The 18,742-nt window shown below is 42.4% G+C and overlaps 1 protein-coding gene across 3 annotated transcripts; it reads right to left on the reverse strand.

Moving 5' to 3' along the window:
- Positions 1–2,412: 2,412 nt before the first annotated feature.
- Positions 2,413–18,288, reverse strand: LMO4 (LIM domain only 4). Of its 3 annotated transcripts, none has more exons than XM_035123350.3 (5): positions 17,477–18,288; positions 14,592–14,830; positions 7,524–7,620; positions 7,020–7,175; positions 2,413–3,166 (listed from the first exon to the last, which is right to left on the reverse strand). In XM_035123350.3, the coding sequence occupies exons 2-5, from the start codon at positions 14,825–14,827 to the stop codon at positions 3,158–3,160; spliced, it is 498 nt and encodes a 165-aa protein (XP_034979241.1). In that variant the 5' UTR covers positions 14,828–14,830; positions 17,477–18,288; the 3' UTR covers positions 2,413–3,157. The 3 variants fall into 3 exon arrangements, with proteins under 3 accessions (XP_034979241.1, XP_088529961.1, XP_060132732.1); XM_088673835.1 differs by having other exon boundaries at positions 17,147–17,498; XM_060276749.2 differs by lacking the exon at positions 17,477–18,288 and adding an exon at positions 15,091–15,232.
- Between the last annotated feature and the right edge of the window lie 454 nt (positions 18,289–18,742).

Below are 18,742 nucleotides of genomic sequence, written 5' to 3' on the forward strand. Positions count from 1 at the left end.
CTTCTGATCAGCAAGCCCTAGGCTCAGTGGTTTAACCACAGCGCCACCTGGGTTAAACATGTTGAGGTTTGCTATAAAAATAGAAGTCAGCAAGAGCACAAAGGGTGGAAGGCAATCACATTTCATTCATGAACAAACAAGTGGTTTGATATTACAACTGAACCAGCCCAAAGCATCGACGGGCACTCCAGCAAATGAAACCATTACTTTCAAATGTGCAGCTTAATTTTGATATGTAATCTTCTCTGCCTTTGTATTTTTGCCCAGGACCTGAAGAATCTATACACACCAGTTTCCCAGCCAGCAGTAGAATGGATGGGCATTTCTCACTTCAAAGACTATCGATAGTGTGTTTAGGACATCCACATTAATTTCAGTGGCGTTCCTCAGCTTGCATGGATCAGGTTCACACAAAGCTCCCTTAAGCACACTAAGATAAGGCACAGCACCATCGTTCAAACTACTAGGCTGCAACTCACAGATGTATGCCTCCCACAGGGAAAGCCTGCTTATTCCTGCAGTTTGGAGGGTACATGTGTCAGTGGCATTTAGTCAAGATCCAAAACTGTGCATGCTGCATCTTCCATTCAGATTTCCAACTAATGCTCCAAACTATCTAATATTTTCGTAATAAAAGAGATCCTCCACATATGCTTAACCCTGTCATAGCGCAGAAATTCCCATGTGGAAGAATTGTCCAATGTTCCAGGAAATCAGCTGCTATATTATCAAACTGAATACTGTTCCGAGACTCCATCTTTTTATGAACAATTCAATTTACACCTTAGTCTCACTGGGTGGGTATACTCACCATGCCTCCTCTGAGTAAGTCCTTGCCTGCTAGAGGTGACTTTCCTGACCCCAGGTAAGCCAAACTAGTGACTTCTAGGGGAGACATTTACAAGGCTGCCAACAAGGACAACTTGAGGAAGGGACCGAATGTGCACCCCCCATTTACTAAAGCCTGGCATAACTTTGAACTTCCTTAGTTGTACATAATTCCATTACTTAAAGGATTTTCTATCTTCACGCCAATCTTACGGTGTAAACTATTTCCAATTTTTATGCCGTATGATATCATCATCATCATCATCATCATCATCTTATTTAAAAGCCTTATTGTCCAAAAGGGGAGTTTGTTCGTTTACATGCATAATCTCAATCACACAAGGTTTGTGTATTGCTTGCCATGAATATTGTATACCAGCCCGTGCTCTTGCAAACGTTGTGTAACGTGTCAGGTTAACTGGATACAATGCAAGGGGTCTGCATACCTCACCTTCCAGGGCAGACCATTTAATAAATAAATATTTATACCCCACCCATCTGGCTGAATCTCCCCAGCCACTCTGGGCGGCTGCCAATCAAATATTTAAACAATACAGCATTAAATATTAAAAGCTTCCCTAAACAGGGCTGCTTTCAGATGTCTTAAAATCAGGATAGCTGCTTATTTCCTTGACATCTGATGGAAGGGCATTCCACAGGGCGGGTGCTGCTACCGAGAAGGCCCTCTGTCTGGTTCCCTGTAACCTCACTTCTCGCAATGAGGGAACCGCAAGTAGGCCCTCGGCGCTGGATCTCAGTGTCCGGGCTGAATGGTGGGGGTGGAGGAACTCCTTCAGGTATACAGGACCGAGGCAGTTTAGGGCTTTAAAGGTCAACACAAATGCTTTGAATTGTGCTCGGAAACGTACTGGGAGCCAGTGTAGATTTCTCAGGACTGGGGTTATGTGGTCCTGGCAGCCACTCCCAGTAACCAGTCTAGCTTCCGCATTCTGGATTAGTTGCAGTTTCCGGGTCACCTTCAAAGGTAGCCCCACGTAAAGCGCATTGCAGTAATAAAATTTATCAGAAGGGTTGTACAGCACTTCACAACAGTACAATCCAAAGGCCTATAGCCAGAACAAAACTAATGGGCCACTCCCAAACACCAGTCATAATGATAGAGAAAGGTTTGAAGTGAAGTGAAAATTCTGCCTGAACATGTGCTGTGTCATTACCTAAGTTTTAATAGAGTCTTCAAAACACAAGGGAGTTTTTAGCTTGACAACCCACGTGACTGCACTGTATACAGAGTGACGCAATAGTGTTAGGAAATATACACTTCCTGTTGTTCACAAAGCCTAGATGACTTAGCTGAGAGCAAAAAATGAATCACAATACAGGTTTAATGTTGCCGTTATCTGCATATTTGAAACACTCAGCAATACTTTTGAGTTCTGTACCATTGCCAAAAGTCACCTATTCTGTGGAGTTAAATGCATTCCTTATTTTCATAAACCCATTAGAAAGCAGAAAAAAGATTCTAAAGTTAAAAGCTGCATAAGAATTCATTTCTGAATGGAAGCCAACTATGTTTATGTTGTTGTTGTTGTTGTTGTGCACTGAAGTCACACTCAATTACAAGTATTTTCATTTTAAGTTTTTATTATTTAAATACACCATACTAGAGCAAATGTCTCTGAAAGTATCACAAATAAAAGTTTTCTTCTTCTTCATTCAGCAAATTAGGAGTAGGTGAAAATTTCTACACAGTAGCTGCTATGAGCTTGATTTTTTTTCTTTTTTGTGTCATGGGAAGTAGCAACATTAGGACAAAAAAAAACACTTACATGCATACATACATTGTATTTTACAGAGATACAATAAAAGTGTTTGTGATAGAATATCACAAGAGCCCCATCTTTCCTTTATCTCATGTTTTGAGTTTTGAAACACATTTCCTTACAACAATTAAATATACAAAGAGCAAAGAGAATGTTGTTAAGGTAAAACACAGGGTACAAATTTTGACCAGTGCCCTGCTAATTGTTAATGAGGGTAGAAAGCAGACTCGAAAGCTTATCTTCATTAGCTTCATTAGTCATTTCCCCCACTCCCTCCCCACCCAAAGTTGTTCTCTTCTGGTGGACATTTTTCTCCATTTCCTCTACAGTCTCCCAATAGCCCAGATTCATGGAGTCCTTAATGTTCATTTTCAGTCATTTTAATACACCAATAAATGTGGGAAGGGCAACCAAGAGTAAAGAAGGTGCAATGGCATGGAGCTGGCATTGATGCTAGCTACAAAGGTGACTTGTCTACTGGAGACATGGGATCCATCTGTGATGAACAAAGTTTGAGATGAAGGCACGCATTCTGCAGTACTGACCTTTTAGCAGACCTGCAAGGAAATAAAAATGGGCATCTTAGCTAAAATGCTTGATTTGAGTCAAATTTGACTGGTTTCGCATTCTCCTTATTTGCTTATCTTATTAAATTACTTTCCAACTGCGATTCAATTAAAGGTTTTCTGCAATACTTATCCAAGTTCCTGAAGAGTTCAAACAGGGGGGAAACCAAAACAGACCACACTAAAAATATAATAATAATAATAATAATAATAATAATAATAATAATAATAATATCCTTTAAGTTTTGACAGCAGCAAGACACATTTTTCACAAAGGAAAGATAGAAGCTTCTGATGGGAAATCCTACAGTTACTCTTTTTTCTTTTATAAAAGATGCATTTCCCTTGGACAGGGATGAAATGACACGCCTTGCCTTTGAAGCACACAAAGTAAAGTGATCTTCTAAATTAGGAAAAATTCTGTCTAAAGCAAATAAGATACCCTCCCCTAGGCAACGCTAGTTAACATGCTGCATAGCACAAAAGCTAAATATAGACATTTTGGAATATTTTCCTCCCATTTAAGATTCCTCATCTGCTATGTTAGTTAACGTTACATAAACTCTGTAATATACGAAGTCAAACATGTGCCTCCACAGTGATGTGTTAATGAATTGTGATAATTAAAAATGCCTAGCTCGACAGAAATCTAACTTCCATGGATAAAGTAGAAACAATCGACAGTCTTCAAATGCAATCTGTTTGCAATTACCAAAATGAAATAATATATTAGATTTTTATGGTTTTTAAATGACATTTTGAGCTTCCTAGGAAGTTTTTTTTTACCCTTTCCCCAAGTTACTAAAAGCCTGAGGTCTATTAGTAACTGCAACCCCCCACTTTCAAGCTAATTAAAGTGGTGGAAGCTTGGAGGTTTAATTCCCCAGAGCTGATGCTCAGTGTGAGAAAGGTAATTTGTCTGTCCAGAACAAAGATTAGGGAGCAGCCAGCAAGCATATTTAATAAATGAGCATCAAGTGTCCTCTACTATGGACACAGACAATACCAATTATGTAAGTACAAGGGAATTGTTGAGCGGTATGTAAACTAGAAGATTCTCTGCAACAGACAGAATAGCAAAACGTAACCTAACTCATGCTTTATTTAAAAGTATAGGAGCTAGAGCCAAGCAAATGCTCTGATCATCAGCAATGAAAGGGAAACGTATACCTTGTGAAAAGGGTTTTAGGGGTAGGGAGTAGGAAAGAAACTCGAGCTTTTAGACAACATTCCTCAGCTACAAAGTGACAAAATCTGCACAGGACATCATAAATCTCCATCAAGCACACAGCTTTTTGGGGGGGGGGGGTATTTTACTGTCCATAGTTGGGGTGGTAGTACAATATTTTATGATAGTAAGGATATGGTTTAAGAAGTGATTCATGCTGGAGGCTACAGGCTTCCCATCCCTGCTATATGGAGTTGATGTCTTCTGGAATAAAGGAGGACTCTGGAACCAGCTTATTAGACCAACATCAACTCCTGGCCATCATGCAGAAATGATACTAACTAGGGCCAGAGCAAACAAATCACAATGCAATCAATCAAATTCCAGAGCTTGCTTGGCAGTCTTCAGGTTGTCCATCACCAATAAAATGCCAATGGGCAAAGCAGAGTATGGGCTACTATTTCTCTAGGTGGAATATATAGGGTGCTACATCAGGACTGTTTTCGGGTCCCCTTAATGTTTACTAAAGCAGCAAGGCTGTGCTGGGTACTGTAAGCAGCAGAGATCAGAAGCACTCATTGTCCAACAAGTTACAATTCAAATGATAGGGAAGCCAAAGGAAGAGGGTACTGGCTAAAAATGGAGTGTGGAAGAGGGGTGGAAGCAAGTAACACAGCACAATCACACACAACAGCTTCATTTGTGAAGGGCTTTCTGTGGCACTAGCAGAACAAGCTTTATTGGACTGAGAATTCTAACTTTTCCCTCCGAGTAATGCATAGATTAGTAACCCAAAAATATGCAGTGCCAAAAAAGCGCACAATCCGCTTTCTTCCCGGACTCTAGAATCCTATTAAACTTCAGCCATGAAAATTGGGCTTAACTTATAGTACACACCACCCTCACACAACCCCACTTGTGGAACTGATAAGCCACTCACTAGGCCATATTAGTGTCACCCGCTGAGAACATCACTTTGTCGTCAGTCCGTCCCTGCATTTTTCTCAACACCTCTTTGCCTGCCTCTTTAACATACTGTAGCTATGCAGTTAATAGCCACAGAATCCAGGCACTGTTCTTATTGAAGTCTTCCTGCACAAAGAGTTACATGCAGGATGAATACAGCTTTGCAGACCCTGCATCCCTGTTCCTATTCCACACTTATCTCTTCTCTGTAACTGCCAACATTATTTTACTTTTGCTGAAGCACAGCAAGAACAAAGGCACCATAAAGCATATTAAACTTTTACTGCATGCACAAAACAAACGGATACACAAAAGGCTGAACTAGATGCAAGAAGTATTCCCTATATTTTAAACAGTTATTTAGAAACAGGGACTTGAGGATAGCGCTTGGCATATAGGGGTTCCAAAAAAATATTTAAAGTAGGCAGTCCTCTTAAACTCACTTACACAGGAATAAGCCCTATTGAACTCAGTAGGACTTTTCTTGGAGTATAGAATGCATAGGAGTCCTTAACTACATCTAACATACAACACGCTTGGTCACTATTAAATTTAGGGCAGCTTTCTAGAACACATTTACTTATAGCAATGCACCCCTATTAAGGGGCAAGTTCATGTTCTTCTGAACATATTAAGCCTCTAAAGATTCCCTGATGCTGCAGACTTCATAAGTTGCCCAAGGGTTGCTTCGTTTATTCTTTTTTCTTTCTTTTTTATAAAAAAAGACTTTATCTTCAAAATTCCTACTAACAGATAAATGTTATTTTTGCTATCCTTGGAACAGACATTAATGAAGTCCCTATTGTAAATCCATAAAGAATTACCAAGTGAAGTGTGCACTTTGTTTCAGTGCAATAACTCAGTGCTGTGTGATTGCCTGGGTTAATGATGAAAAAGTCAAATATACTATCAGAGCTGATGGAAAAATCCATCACCAATCTGAAATTAAAATTCATCTGTGGTCAATAAGATTTAATATCCATGCAAGTGGCGCTGTAAAGAGTAAATGAATCAATGTCATCAATACATAATCAGTATGAAATATGATGTGAATAAAATTATGTGCAAGACTTGTGCATTCAGTGTTTTCTGGACCAGTGTGGAATGAACAGTCCCTTAACTGAAGGTTGACAGTAATTATTATAAATTAGGCATAGCAGTTATCAAAATGCACTCACTTGCATAGCTATGGGACTTATTAGGGAGATTAAAATAGATCTAAAAACTGTCCAGTTACAGCAGAGGTACAGAACAACTGTTGATTAAAACTGTTCCCTACTCTGCTAGCCATATTACACTTTAATACCAAAAACTAAAGAGACATAATGGGCATGAACAAAAGCCTTTTTATTGAAAATCAAGCCAACTAATATAACTATTTTTCTAATGCTACTGGAATGATTCTACAAACCTTTACTGTGCCATTAGCTTATCTGACTCTAGAATGCTACAATTAAGTACATGCACTTGTTAAGAGAGATCCAGATTGTATCCCACAAGTCTTCTTGACTGCCAGAATTGTTTTGGCAAATGCAAGCAAATTAAACTGGAGTCACTTCACAATTCAAGCACCTCAATGTTTGGAGCCTCACCCTGTTCACTACATTCCATCATGTAAAGCCATTTGAAAGATATTCAGCATTAGGCTGAAAAATGTATTAATCTTGTTTTAACTCTAATAAGGTCCATTAGCAATTGTTCAATATTCACCTTCTGGTCTGGCAGTAGTGGATTGCTCTGAAGTGAATTCAAATGACCATTGATGAGGGCTGTAGGTCTATCGTGTTCACAGAATAAACTGCCATTGATGTAGTGAAACCTGTCTCCAGGGACCAGGCGATTCCGGCAGGTTGAGCACGTAAAACACTGAAATGGGTGAACAAAAGGCAAAGTTAAAACTGGGGAGGGAGGGCATTAAAAACACCAAAAAAATATTATAATCTGAATTATGGCAAAGTTAAGGGATATATGGGACTTTGGCCAAATACAGGAAGCTGCACCTGTTGGTACCCAATAATAAGTGTGTTCAGACCTGCAGCACAACTAATCACTAGGACAACATACGCAACTTCAAAAGCCTTTCCATTTATGACTAAGCCCGTTTTACGAAGTTAGAGCAGACGCTGCTTTTATTCCAACATAGATCTGTGCACAGATGCTGCAATGTTTGGGGTGGAGGACGGAGACAGTGTCAGAAGGACAATTTTTTCCTACCTTCAGATGATAGACATTCCCTTGTGCTCTCATAACCAGCTCACTAGCAGGAATTGACTGCCCACAAGCACTGCAAGCGCCGCTATTTCCAAATAACCTGAAAACAAAAAGGTGATGCTTATTATTTTCTCCCTCCACCTGAGACTCTTGTGAATCAAGAAGCCAGTTCTGAAAGAGCCATTTCAACTAGTCAAAATCCACCCCTGAAGCTTGTTTACATACTTCGGGGCGTGATAACTTAAAGAGACGTAACACAAGCCAAATTGCCACAGGAGCACCCTAGACCTCTCAAGACATGGAAGCACAGGATCTAATAAAATATTAACTTGCATTCAGCAACACAAACCAATTCTGTACAACACTTTTTATCAGATTACTGGGTTTGTCATAAAAAAAAGGGACAGAATTCATGACTGGAGTTTAAATGCATTGTGTCCTTGAAATTATATGAAGAACTTTTTTGTACTTTAATCATATCTTGAGAGATGAGTCATCAAAAGGGTTAAGAGGATTTGATTGTATATCTAAGACGACATCATGCTCAGTGTATTGAAACTCCAGTAAACCTCCAGCAGGGCAGAGTTTCCATTAGAAACTCTCGGCTATCCAGGTTGATATATAATGTGTATGGGTTAACCTTTTCAATCATGGTGTCAACACTTTAGATTTGCCTCTGCTCATCTCTTTCATCCTAACCTTCTCTCTCTCTCTTGATAATGAAATGCTTGCTCCAACTTCCCTCTATCTGCTCCTGAGTCCACAATTTAGATTACTTCATCTCTGCTAGCAACAAACTGAATGAAATTTCGATTTGAGCAGAAAGTAATTTACCGGGATCTGGACCCATTTGTCATCATATCTCTCTGGGTGTTTGCTGTATCACTGCAGTTTTCCTATGCAATCAAATGAGACCACAACATCTGCCATGGGGGTGGGGGGGGGAGAGAGAAGAGGAAAAGCAGAGGAAGGAGGGGGGAAGGACTGAAGGAAAATATACACAATTCTTCTAATGCATTTAAAGGCACAACATACTGATTTGCGCTTTAATGAATATTGATCTCCCACTTTTACAGAATATGTATGCTAGAATTTTAAAAATGGCTTTTTTCTCTCGTTTGCTTTTCTGCAGTTTCTCACTGCATCCACAGCTATTACAATGATGGACCATCTCATAGAGAAGGAAGAATCTGAACTAGCTGGCAGGCTCCCCCTCCCATGGCATAAGATTTGGGTGCTGGGGGGGGGGAGAGTGCAAAAGCATCTATAAAATAAATGTACTGGTGTCATAATACTAATTATTTCCATTACCTTTTTTGCCCAATAGTAAAGTCATACATTTGTGCTTGTGTATCAGTCTAGAGGACGCATTACTACTGAAAATGCTGTGATCTGAATGTTTGCTGCGTGCCTCCGTATCAAGGAGGGGGGACGAAAATAATTGCTTTGAGTTTTCAAGAATCAGTGCTTGCAGAGGGAGGCTTGTCATGTTCAAACTACTAATTTGCTGTCGCCACTTTATTGAAAATAGCCTGTAAGTTGGTATTAAATGTATCGACTGAACGACAGGGAGAGTAGTAAAACTGCCCCTTAAGATGGCTTTTAATAGGAAGCCTGAGAAACAAATTTTGCAGCAGCATCGATTTGAAGAGTTCAATCAAAACTCCATTTCAAAACTAATTAGTCTGAGATCCGCAACACACCGACACTTTCTTGCGAGTCAGAATGGGTACAAAGGGAAAGCTGAACTAATATACTGCCAATACCTCCAAGCCTAAAAAGGGCTGGACCATCCAGAAAAAAAAGTAGATGGATGCTATTCTAGCATCTGCTGGATCAGGAGGACCACTTCAAAGTATTTACAAGGACAACTGATTTCACTGAGAGTTCACTATGTGTATTTTTTCCACCACTCCCCATTATCAGTGGCAACATTTTAGAAGGAAGTCATTTAAAGAGGCAGCGAGAAAGGAATATTTAGGTCCATCTGCAGAACTGTGACTAAACTGGCAGCAAAAATTACAATGGAAGCTTTTCTAGAATGGCAAAAGGAAGATCTCCTAGCTGTATGAATACTCTCCTCCCAGAAGTATACAGAGTCACACACACCCCTTTTAAAGGAGGCAAGACGGGGGGGGGGGCTCTTTCACAGCCTCCTGTGGAAGAGGCGAGGATTTCAAACACGCCACACAATTTAAAAATCATTTTTAAACATGCTGCTTTAACTGTGACACACTCTTTTCATAAAGTATGTGTGTATCATATAAACATTCCTGAGCAATGGTGGTTGTGCATCTAAATTAAATTTTAATAATTGCAAGTCAAAAATGTAATCCCAAAAGCTACTTGTACATCATTTTACACACACACACACACAGCCTCATTCTAGAAGAATTTGATTTTTTGGAAGTCACAGCCAAAACTAACTTAGGGCAGTCTACCTAATCTGCAGGGTTAGGCTACCACTGAAGCAAATGTCCAGAACTTTGCCCGTTACTTTTTTCAGATGCTTTCCTTTTCTTTCCTACTAATGAGAATACTCTTATTTTGCGGCACTTTATCAGAAGCTTCAGATAATTTTTGTTTCACCATGGAGGAAGACAATCATTGTTAACTACCCTCATCCTGAAAAGTTGTTTTTATATGGGTTCTGTACAAGAGGAGAGTTAATTAGCTAATCAGGGAGACTGTCCAGGACAGTATTTAATTTAAAAGGCTGGAGGCTTTAGGTGCTCAATTAAGAAACTATCGGTCTCAGACTGGACTTTAATGGGCTCTTTTCTCTTTAACTCCAGCAATGGGGGAGAGATACCCCAGGTCAGGCTAATTAAAGCCAGGGGACTCTTTAATTGCGATGACAGAAGTGGTTTCAGTTTCCTCTCTTTGGGTCTTGGGAGTCCAAAGAGGTTGTTAATATTTCAACATTTGGGCAACACAATCAATCACCAACACTGAGATGTTCCATATATGGATGAAAGGTCCTACATTTTGCAGCGTTATGTAATGCCACCTTAAATTAATCCCAACTCTCTTCCGCATTCAAAACCTTAAGAAGGGGACAGAGGTGATGAGATGGGAACAAGAAGATGGGGGGGGGGCTGGCTGAAAATTTCTATTTATTCATCTGGAACACTTTTAAAATAAACTACAGAAAAGTAAGGTGCAGTGTGGGGATTTTTACCATGCTGTGTAAACCAAACAGCTCTGCACCACAAAGAGTTTTGCATTGCCAGTCCCGCAGTTCAATTTTCCCCTTGCACCTGAAAGGGGTGGGGAAAGGAGAGAGGAGGAGAAAGGGAGGATGGTGATATCTCTGTACCCAGAAGCATCCAAACTTCCTAGCTGAAAGAAAAGCACATCCAAAGCTACTGATCCAGAAGCAATTGGTTTTCCATTAGATTTCCTATACCGGATCCAAATTCTGTGCCAGCTGTATCAGATGTAACGAAGGCTACACAAAAAATTATGCCTACAGCCAAGTCCATTAAAGGTACTTCAGCATAACTACAGCCCAAGCACCTTAAAAGCACCAGAAGCTATTGATACTTAAGGGGGAGGAAGGCGGCTGTGCAAGTGCTGCATTAGAGGGAGAGGGAGAGAGAAGGGGGGAAGAGAGAGGAAAAAATATCAGCCAAATTACGCTTGGTTAATTCAGAGTAACAGATCTGCCCCCAAGTGAATTGGAGGCCTTGAATTAATTCTGTTATGACAAATCAAGATAAACGTTCCCCCTAAATTGCATGCGATTTAATTAATTTTTGAGATCCTGGATTTTTTTTCCAAGCTAATAGTTCACATGCTCCTGTGCTGTCATTGTGCTTGAGTGGGCAGACTTCAAAGTGATATTAAATAACCAACTATTAGATTTACCTAGCACGTCCTATTGGAAAAATGCCATTTAATTACCTAGCCTGTTCAATTAAAGGGACAGCATTCCCTGAATATAGCAGCTTGCTGTTGATTACCAGAAAAAAATGAACTCGTTGCCTGGCTGCTCCCTCCTTTCCTCCCCTTCTCAAATGGCTCATACTGTGGACAGACAGCCCACGTGAATGGCAATGAGCAGCAAGGAAAACAGCGAACATCTTTTGCCTGTTGGAATGGGAATCAGGTGTTTGCCGCCAAGCATGTCAAGCATAGTGCCACGAACACTTTGGGGGGGGGGAGGTGACCATGCTCTCATGATCTAGGCAAGGCTACATGCTCCTCACCTGCCCCCCAACCCAAAAATATATTTCCACTGCCACATCAGTAGCAAACTCCAGGTGGGATATAAGAGATTATAATCATACTAAATAGACATTTGTACAGAAAGAGTTCTCAAGCAGCACTAGCCCTTTAAGAAAAGCCTAGTTTGTTTCTCCCTCCCCACCACCTCTTTCAACCACCCCCCCCCCAGCCTATTCTCTCTTGCTCTCTCCAAGGCCAATTTTGTTAATTAAATGTTTTGTTTGCGACACAGCTCTCATTCATTTTGGACACGTCATTCCAGGCAGATCTAAGCCAGGGACGAGATCTCATTAGATAAAACCTATCAGAACTAAGAGAAAATGGAGGAGACACTAATTAAAGCTCTTAATTGTGCAGATTCACTGCCACGCTGCTGCTTTATCTAGAATCTCATAGCTGGGAGGGCTGCCCATCACCCTTCTCCCTTCCAAATAAATCCTTCCTTTGCTTAGGGTACTATGGTTGTGAGTTAAGGGGTCAGAGAAGAGTCAATGTATTGCCATCCTTTTACTTACATGCACACCCCACAGTCCTCCACTGCCAATAAAATCTGTGGCAATCCTTAGATAAGGTAAGGCTGGTTTAGTAAAACCACTACCCAGATTTAGTTGTAGAGGTCCATAGTGGTGGTTTAAAAAAACCCAGTTGTCTTCTCCTATCAAGAGACTTCAAGCAGCCAGTCCCTATCATCTCAGAGGCTGAATGATCAATTTGTCTCTAAGCTTTACCACAAACATCTCATTGAAAGTACCATTAAGATCAACTTTGAAATTTCTGCACACAGTCAAAAGAACAAAATCATGACTTATTTCTATATATTTTCCTACATGATCCTCGATAAAAACCACACACACTGAAAAACACTGGTAAAATGGTAGCATCTTATTTGTTAGTAGATTAGGACATGCAGCTACTTATGTCTGAAAGTCATCAGGGTCACAGATGAAAATGCTGGAACTTTATGTACTTGGGTCAGTAGACCTTTATCCTATGGAACAAATAAGCTTCCAGAAGTGCACACTCAAGTATCTGTATTTTATTGGACAAGCTATTCAGTTCTAGTGAAGAGTCAGACTGATGGAACAAAATCAGTTCAAATTTACCATCTGATAAAGCACCCTATTTATAATAGCCTATATTAAAACTGTAATAAGTTTTGGCCACACAAAAACCTGAGGCAGAGATTCCAATAAGCTGGCCTGAACTTGCCTTAGGGGTACAGTAGACAACTTCTCTTTTTAATTAGTAGTGATCAGAAGAGGTTTGTTTGATGGTTTTAGTAGAGAGAGACGAAATCTGTACTGTTCATTGAATCTGAACAGTAGTGTCAATTTTTCCACTTCAAACAAACCTCTTTTTCTAACCGTTCTGCTCTATTTAATTAGAATTCTGTCTCGCTTATGCAGTTGCTTCGGACAGGGATCAAGAACGCATCGCTGTAAGCCTGCACACACTGATTTTCAAGCATTTACTTTAAAAATCCGCACACTTAGCAAAATGAATGCTGCAATCCCTTAAAACCTTTCTATTGCCATTTTGTTTTCTGTATTCTATTTAGCTGATTGAAGGTGCTAGCATAAAGAAGAGCCATTATCAGAACAAGAAAGGGTCTCCTTATTGGTGTCACCATTTCAAAATGCTGTTGCCTCCAGAATCAGAACAAGTAATGTTTAGTATGCAACTTACAGAGTTGTTACATAGTTAAATCTACAAATTCCAGAAGAAATTGGCTCAAAATATTTATAACGGAAGTATTTGAAAATAGACACAAAGATTATTTTAACCACTAAAGCTTGCTCACTCCTTCCAAGAACTGGGATACTTTTTCAAATCTATTCTAAAGTATGAAAATCAAGACTATCCAGAAAAAAACTCCATATGCCTTTACCTCACATTCTTTATATGCCAAAAAAAGGTGGGAGGGGGCTGTTTAATTACTGGTTGCTGAACTAGAACACCACCTCAAAGCATTCATGTGCATCAGTCTATCAAGTCATTTACTCAAATTAAATGTGTAATCCTTCAAAATGCCTCCTTTCAAAATGAGTTTAAAGGAGCTTGAGTTCACCTGAAAAGATTGAATGGGCACCTGGACCTCTTAAATTCTTTTTATTAATTGCTCTCAAACTAGGGGGTGGGGGTGGGGAGAAGAAACAAACACATTTTTGTTATGCAAAGTGGCGGAGATGCAGAATACTGGCTGCAATTAGAAATATTTTAAGCATTTATCAAACGATACACATGCTCGCTTTTATACTGAAAGATATGCTCCACAGCAGTAGGAAAGCATGTATTACCACTGGGTTGGGTATGCAGAGTTTGGCACAGGAGGCAGTCCCAGTCCCTCCAACAATTAATCAACTCTTTCACAATGAATACAGAGAATGAGTCATTCCATTTTCATTTAAAGGTGCTTATGCAAATAATAATATAATAAATCTGATAATGAAAGGGTAGCTCACTGTTTTAGCCTTTTTCTGCCACTGTTCTAGCAAACTATGCTTGCTCTCACCCCTTTAGGTTCCAAACAAGCATCCTTCTGCCCCACTACCATAGTAGCTTTTGGCAGCCAACTGTTTTAAACCAGTACTTCTCTCTTAAAAGTTTAGGATCACTTTAGGAGTTTTATTCTACCACACCTCTCCTCGGGCCATCTACCCAGCTTTCCTACTGTAATCCAGGAAAAGGATTGTTTCATTAAATCAGGCTTCTAGTTTTGAACTACCCCTTGCAACCAAAGGTATTTCTGGCCTGCAGTTCCTTCTGCTTCATAGGAAAAGTATGGAGTCGTGTATTCAAGAAACCACCAAACCAGCCTACCTTCCCCTGTGTCTCTCTCACCTGATGTAGTCGTTTCTGCACAGGATCATGCCGCTCTTAGTGTAGCAGGACGTACCAATTTCCCCCAGCTGGGCTTGGCAGCAGGAGCACTTCAGGCACCGGCTGTGCCAATAGCTATCCATAGCATAGAGCAAGAAGCGATCAGCAATCTTCCCCCCGCAGCCTGCACATCTTTTCCATGAGAGGGAGCCACTGGTGACCGGGGGAGGCTGCGAGCTGCTGCCTGGGTTCACCATGGTCTGGATAAGGGAATAAGAAAGAAAAATGAGATGAAGGGGTTGATTCTCAGGCAAAGAGCTCTTGCAACCTGTCCCTCCCAGCCCAAGAAAGATGGGGAATAGCAGCAACTTGTTTACTTTTCAGAGCCTTTGTTCTGGGTTAATTAGCTGCCTCCCCTTCCAAGTTGGCTGGTGGTGCTCAATGACAGTTTTAGCTTGCAATACTGCTGTCAAACTTAGAGTGACCCCCGCTTTGTTTGCTCCCAGGAAAGTACACACACCTGGAGTCACACAGTCTACATGGTCCTCCCAGATATAAATTGCTGGGCCCCACAGTCCTAAAATGAGAATGGAATTAAAAGAAACAGCCGAGATGAGGCCACAATCCCTGGCCACAACTCTTGGGGAGCGCAGCTGTAGCTCACAAGCTGGGAATGGTTCTGGGGATTGTTTGGTTCTATTTTACAGGAGAGGCAAGTATAAGCTCTGGAGAAAACTGTGAGAAAGTTGTGAAACTAGTTTTTCAAGGTCTCCTTTTCCATGCTATTGTTATCTGCAAGGGCTCAGCCAGGATCCTCCCTATTTACTTATTTATTTCTTCAAAAGATCAAATGAAAGTGGGGTCCCCCTCCCAAAGGACGCTTTACTGGATAATAATAGATCACTTAACTTTCAGAAGCCTGTTAACTTCCTATACAAACACATCTACTTTTGTCTCACTAATCTGCCCTTGATCAGCAATTTAAATGCTAAGCGCTTTGTTGCCCTAAAAAAAAAAAGTTTTTCCGTAAAAGCAGAGAGGCAGAACAATCAAGCATGCACCACTCAGGAAACAGCTAGCAGGGCTGGCTGTAAAAGTGCTGCTTGGGGAGGGGTGGAGGTAGAAATAGACACACATGCAAACCCACAAGTGTGTTTCTCACTTTCTAATAAATGCTTTGTACAAGCAGGGCAACAGGGAGATTAATAATGGAACCAATTCATAAAGCTTATTCCAAACTGATTAATTTGCTCTGCCTCAAATCCAGTAGTCGAACAGGCTACTGTTCAGTCATTTGCACTATAAAAAGATCAAGTTATTTACTGCCAATTAAGCAGTGTGTTTTCCCTTTGTCCTTTGTAAACTGTCCATGCTCAAGCTAAAGCATCTGGCTGTTCCCTAAGACATACTGTATACCTCTGAAGCAAAAGAGTGAGGAGGAGAGGGCAAACTTTTCCTGCTACTTAGTTGCCCAACTTAGTTACAACAGAAGCTTCAGGGTCCTTAAAATAGGCCACTTAAAAAAAATTAAAGGACCAAACAAAACAGGATTTCCTTCAAAATAACTCCTGATCATATGTTCAGTTGACCACACAATAAACCAGACTGCGAACTGCACCAATTAAGACTGTAACTAAAAACCCCGAGACTTGGGAAAGAGAACCACTCTAAAAGCCATTAGCATTGCATTTCTCTGAATGCATCATATACCTTTATGTAAATTGATTTCTGATGCATTTAACTCACGAAATGGCCTTTTGTTACCATTTCCAGCAATATGAATCTGCATTTCTTACTTCTGATTAAAAGCAAAAAGGATTCCTAAAGTATGTTAAACCTACTTCCCATCTTTCCAAGACCAAAAAAACCCCACACAAGCCCCACTGCCTTGCTCCCACCCACCCAGTCTTTGTTGAAAGGTAAATATTATATATAAAAGGAAACGCTACACTGACAGAAGCATCCAGTAACCCCATTAAGCTAAAGCTCTTAAGGACAAGCAATACCTTAATGCTGATTAAATCTAAAAGAGATGAATCAAGAGGACTGACCAGAAAGTGACTCCCTTGATAACTAAGGACGGGCCCTCATCAAGTTTCATTTGGAGTTGGGGGGGTGGGGGCAGAGAAAGAGAAGGAAAGCTTTTAACTTAAATAGGCTTACTCTGGTAATTACACAGCCAAGCAATTTAGGTCCTGGAACAGAGGCAATGAAACAGAAAGGAGAGCTGGCAGCTAGAGGCAAAACACACACCCCCTCCCTCCTTTTAACAACGTCTCTGGTGATTTTAATGGAGACCAAGGGAGGGACAAGCGTAGAACTTGCAATTTGTAGTACAAAAAAAAAAATATGGATGCTTAATTCACGGCTTGGTTTTAATTAGGTTGATTCATCAGATTTCCCCTGAACAAAAAGGAGGAGAAAAGGAGGGGAGCGAGAGAAGAGAGAAAGGAGAATGAGAGAAGAGAGGAAATACCTCACTTAAGATTATTCATTCTCCCTTTCCTCCAAACCTGCCACTGTTTCAAAATAAGTATTTTTTCACTACAAAGAAAGTGGGCGACCGTTCTTCCTACCTCCTCCGCGACTCCCAGGCAGAACCGGGCGGGAGGGGGGGGGCTTGAGAGAACAGCAGCGCGGGGCAAAGCAGGCAGCCTTTTGTACCGCTACGCCGGGCTGCGGGCGGCCCCGCTGCCGCTTGGCTCCCGGGAGGTGCAACCAGCTCCCCCCCCCCCGATCTGATTCCAGGCGATGGCGGGGGTGGCCGTGTTTACTTCCCACTCCGGACCGCAACGAAGTGGGGCGGGGGAGAGGAAAGGAGAAACAGCTACAATCATCCAGAAGAAAAAAACGCACCGCCAAGCAGCTCTCTCTTTCTCCACTCCCGCCCCGCGCCCACGTCTTACCTGTTTCCCCTCTATGGTGCAAGAGGCCGTGGACAACGTGGCTGTAGCTTCGGGAGAGCTCTCGCAGGAGGAGACCGGCGGGTGGTGCTGGTGGGCTGGCCCGGCTCGATACCGATTGACGGTGGGCAAATTCGGAGCAGCGGGTGCTCAGCACCAAACCCAGCGCGCTCGCCGGGCTACGCGGAGCAGCAGCCCTCAGTCCGGGTCAGGGAACTGCAAGCAGCCCCGGGCTGGGAGGGGGGAAGGAGGTGGTGTTTGAAATGTCCGGGAAGCGTTTGCTCCAGCCCTCCTTTCTTTCTTTCTTTCCTTCCTTGCTTGCTGCTTCGTCCTACTCTCGCTGCTTCCCCTCGAGGGGAGATGCAGAGCTGGGTTGCTGCTTGCTGCTGCAAAAGGCGAACACGGGCGGCGGCGCCGACGCCGCTCTCGCTGCTGCCGCTGCAATAGCTGGGTTAAGTTTTGGCAGATGTGGCCGCACTTCCGAGCTCGCTCGCGCTTCCCCCCCACCCCTTTCCCGCCGCCACCTCCCTGTAGCGGGGCTCAGGCGGCTTCCAAAGCCTCTCGCCACCAACGGCCAACGCAGGGGGAAAGTCCCGAGAGTGGGGCAGCGAAGGAGCCGGAGCGCGCGGCTGTTGCTGTTGCTGCTTCTGTTAAGACGACTGAGGAGGCGGAGGCTTCTTCTGCTTCTCCTTCCTCTTCTCACGACCCTCCACGGCTCCCCGAGCGGCGCTGCCTCGTCTCCGGACGCGCGCAGAAGAGGCCTCCGTCTCCCGCTGGCGCCTTCCTCGCTGCCTCTCTCCGCTGCTCTTGCCCATGTGTTACTGACAGAGCAGAACCCCAACTACTCCGCGGCTCGGCCCCTCGCGTCACAGCCGCGCCGGCCAATCCGCCCGCGGCTTGTTGAGGCGGAATAATAAAACCTGCCAATCGCGAGCGGGAGGACAAAGGAACGGGGCTGGGAGGAGGGAGTCGAGTCAGGTGGGGAGCCGAGCGAGGCGGCAGAAGCTCGAGCGAGCGAGGAGGGGGCAGGACGTTGTTGTCGTCGTCCGCTTCACTCAGCTCCTCGTTCGGCAGACCGTCTCCTCCTTGGCCGCCGTGCTTACCAGTCCTTCGTGCCATTAAAGGCCCCAGTCCTTCTGCGCGCCCTTCCTCGGGACCAGAAGAAGCACTTCTTAACACTTGCTTAAAACTCGAACGCAAAACCCCCCAAGCACAAACTATGCGTAGGATCGCAGGCCGCGAGCGCCGAAACTTAAAATTACCTGAGGG

Source organism: Zootoca vivipara, chromosome 7 (assembly GCF_965207765.1).
Source record: "Zootoca vivipara chromosome 7, rZooViv2.hap1.1, whole genome shotgun sequence".
Taxonomy (NCBI): Eukaryota; Metazoa; Chordata; class Lepidosauria; order Squamata; family Lacertidae; genus Zootoca; species Zootoca vivipara.

Bases quoted from the DNA above. Each gene is read 5' to 3' on its own strand.
- LMO4 (XM_035123350.3), bottom strand. From the start codon at position 14,827: ATGGTGAACCCAGGCAGCAGCTCGCAGCCTCCCCCGGTCACCAGTGGC. The intron at 7,621-14,591 runs GTGAGAGAGACA...TTTTGTTTTCAG, and splicing joins TGCAGAAACGACTACATCAG to GTTATTTGGAAATAGCGGCG. The intron at 7,176-7,523 runs GTAGGAAAAAAT...CACCCATTTCAG, and splicing joins GGAATGTCTATCATCTGAAG to TGTTTTACGTGCTCAACCTG.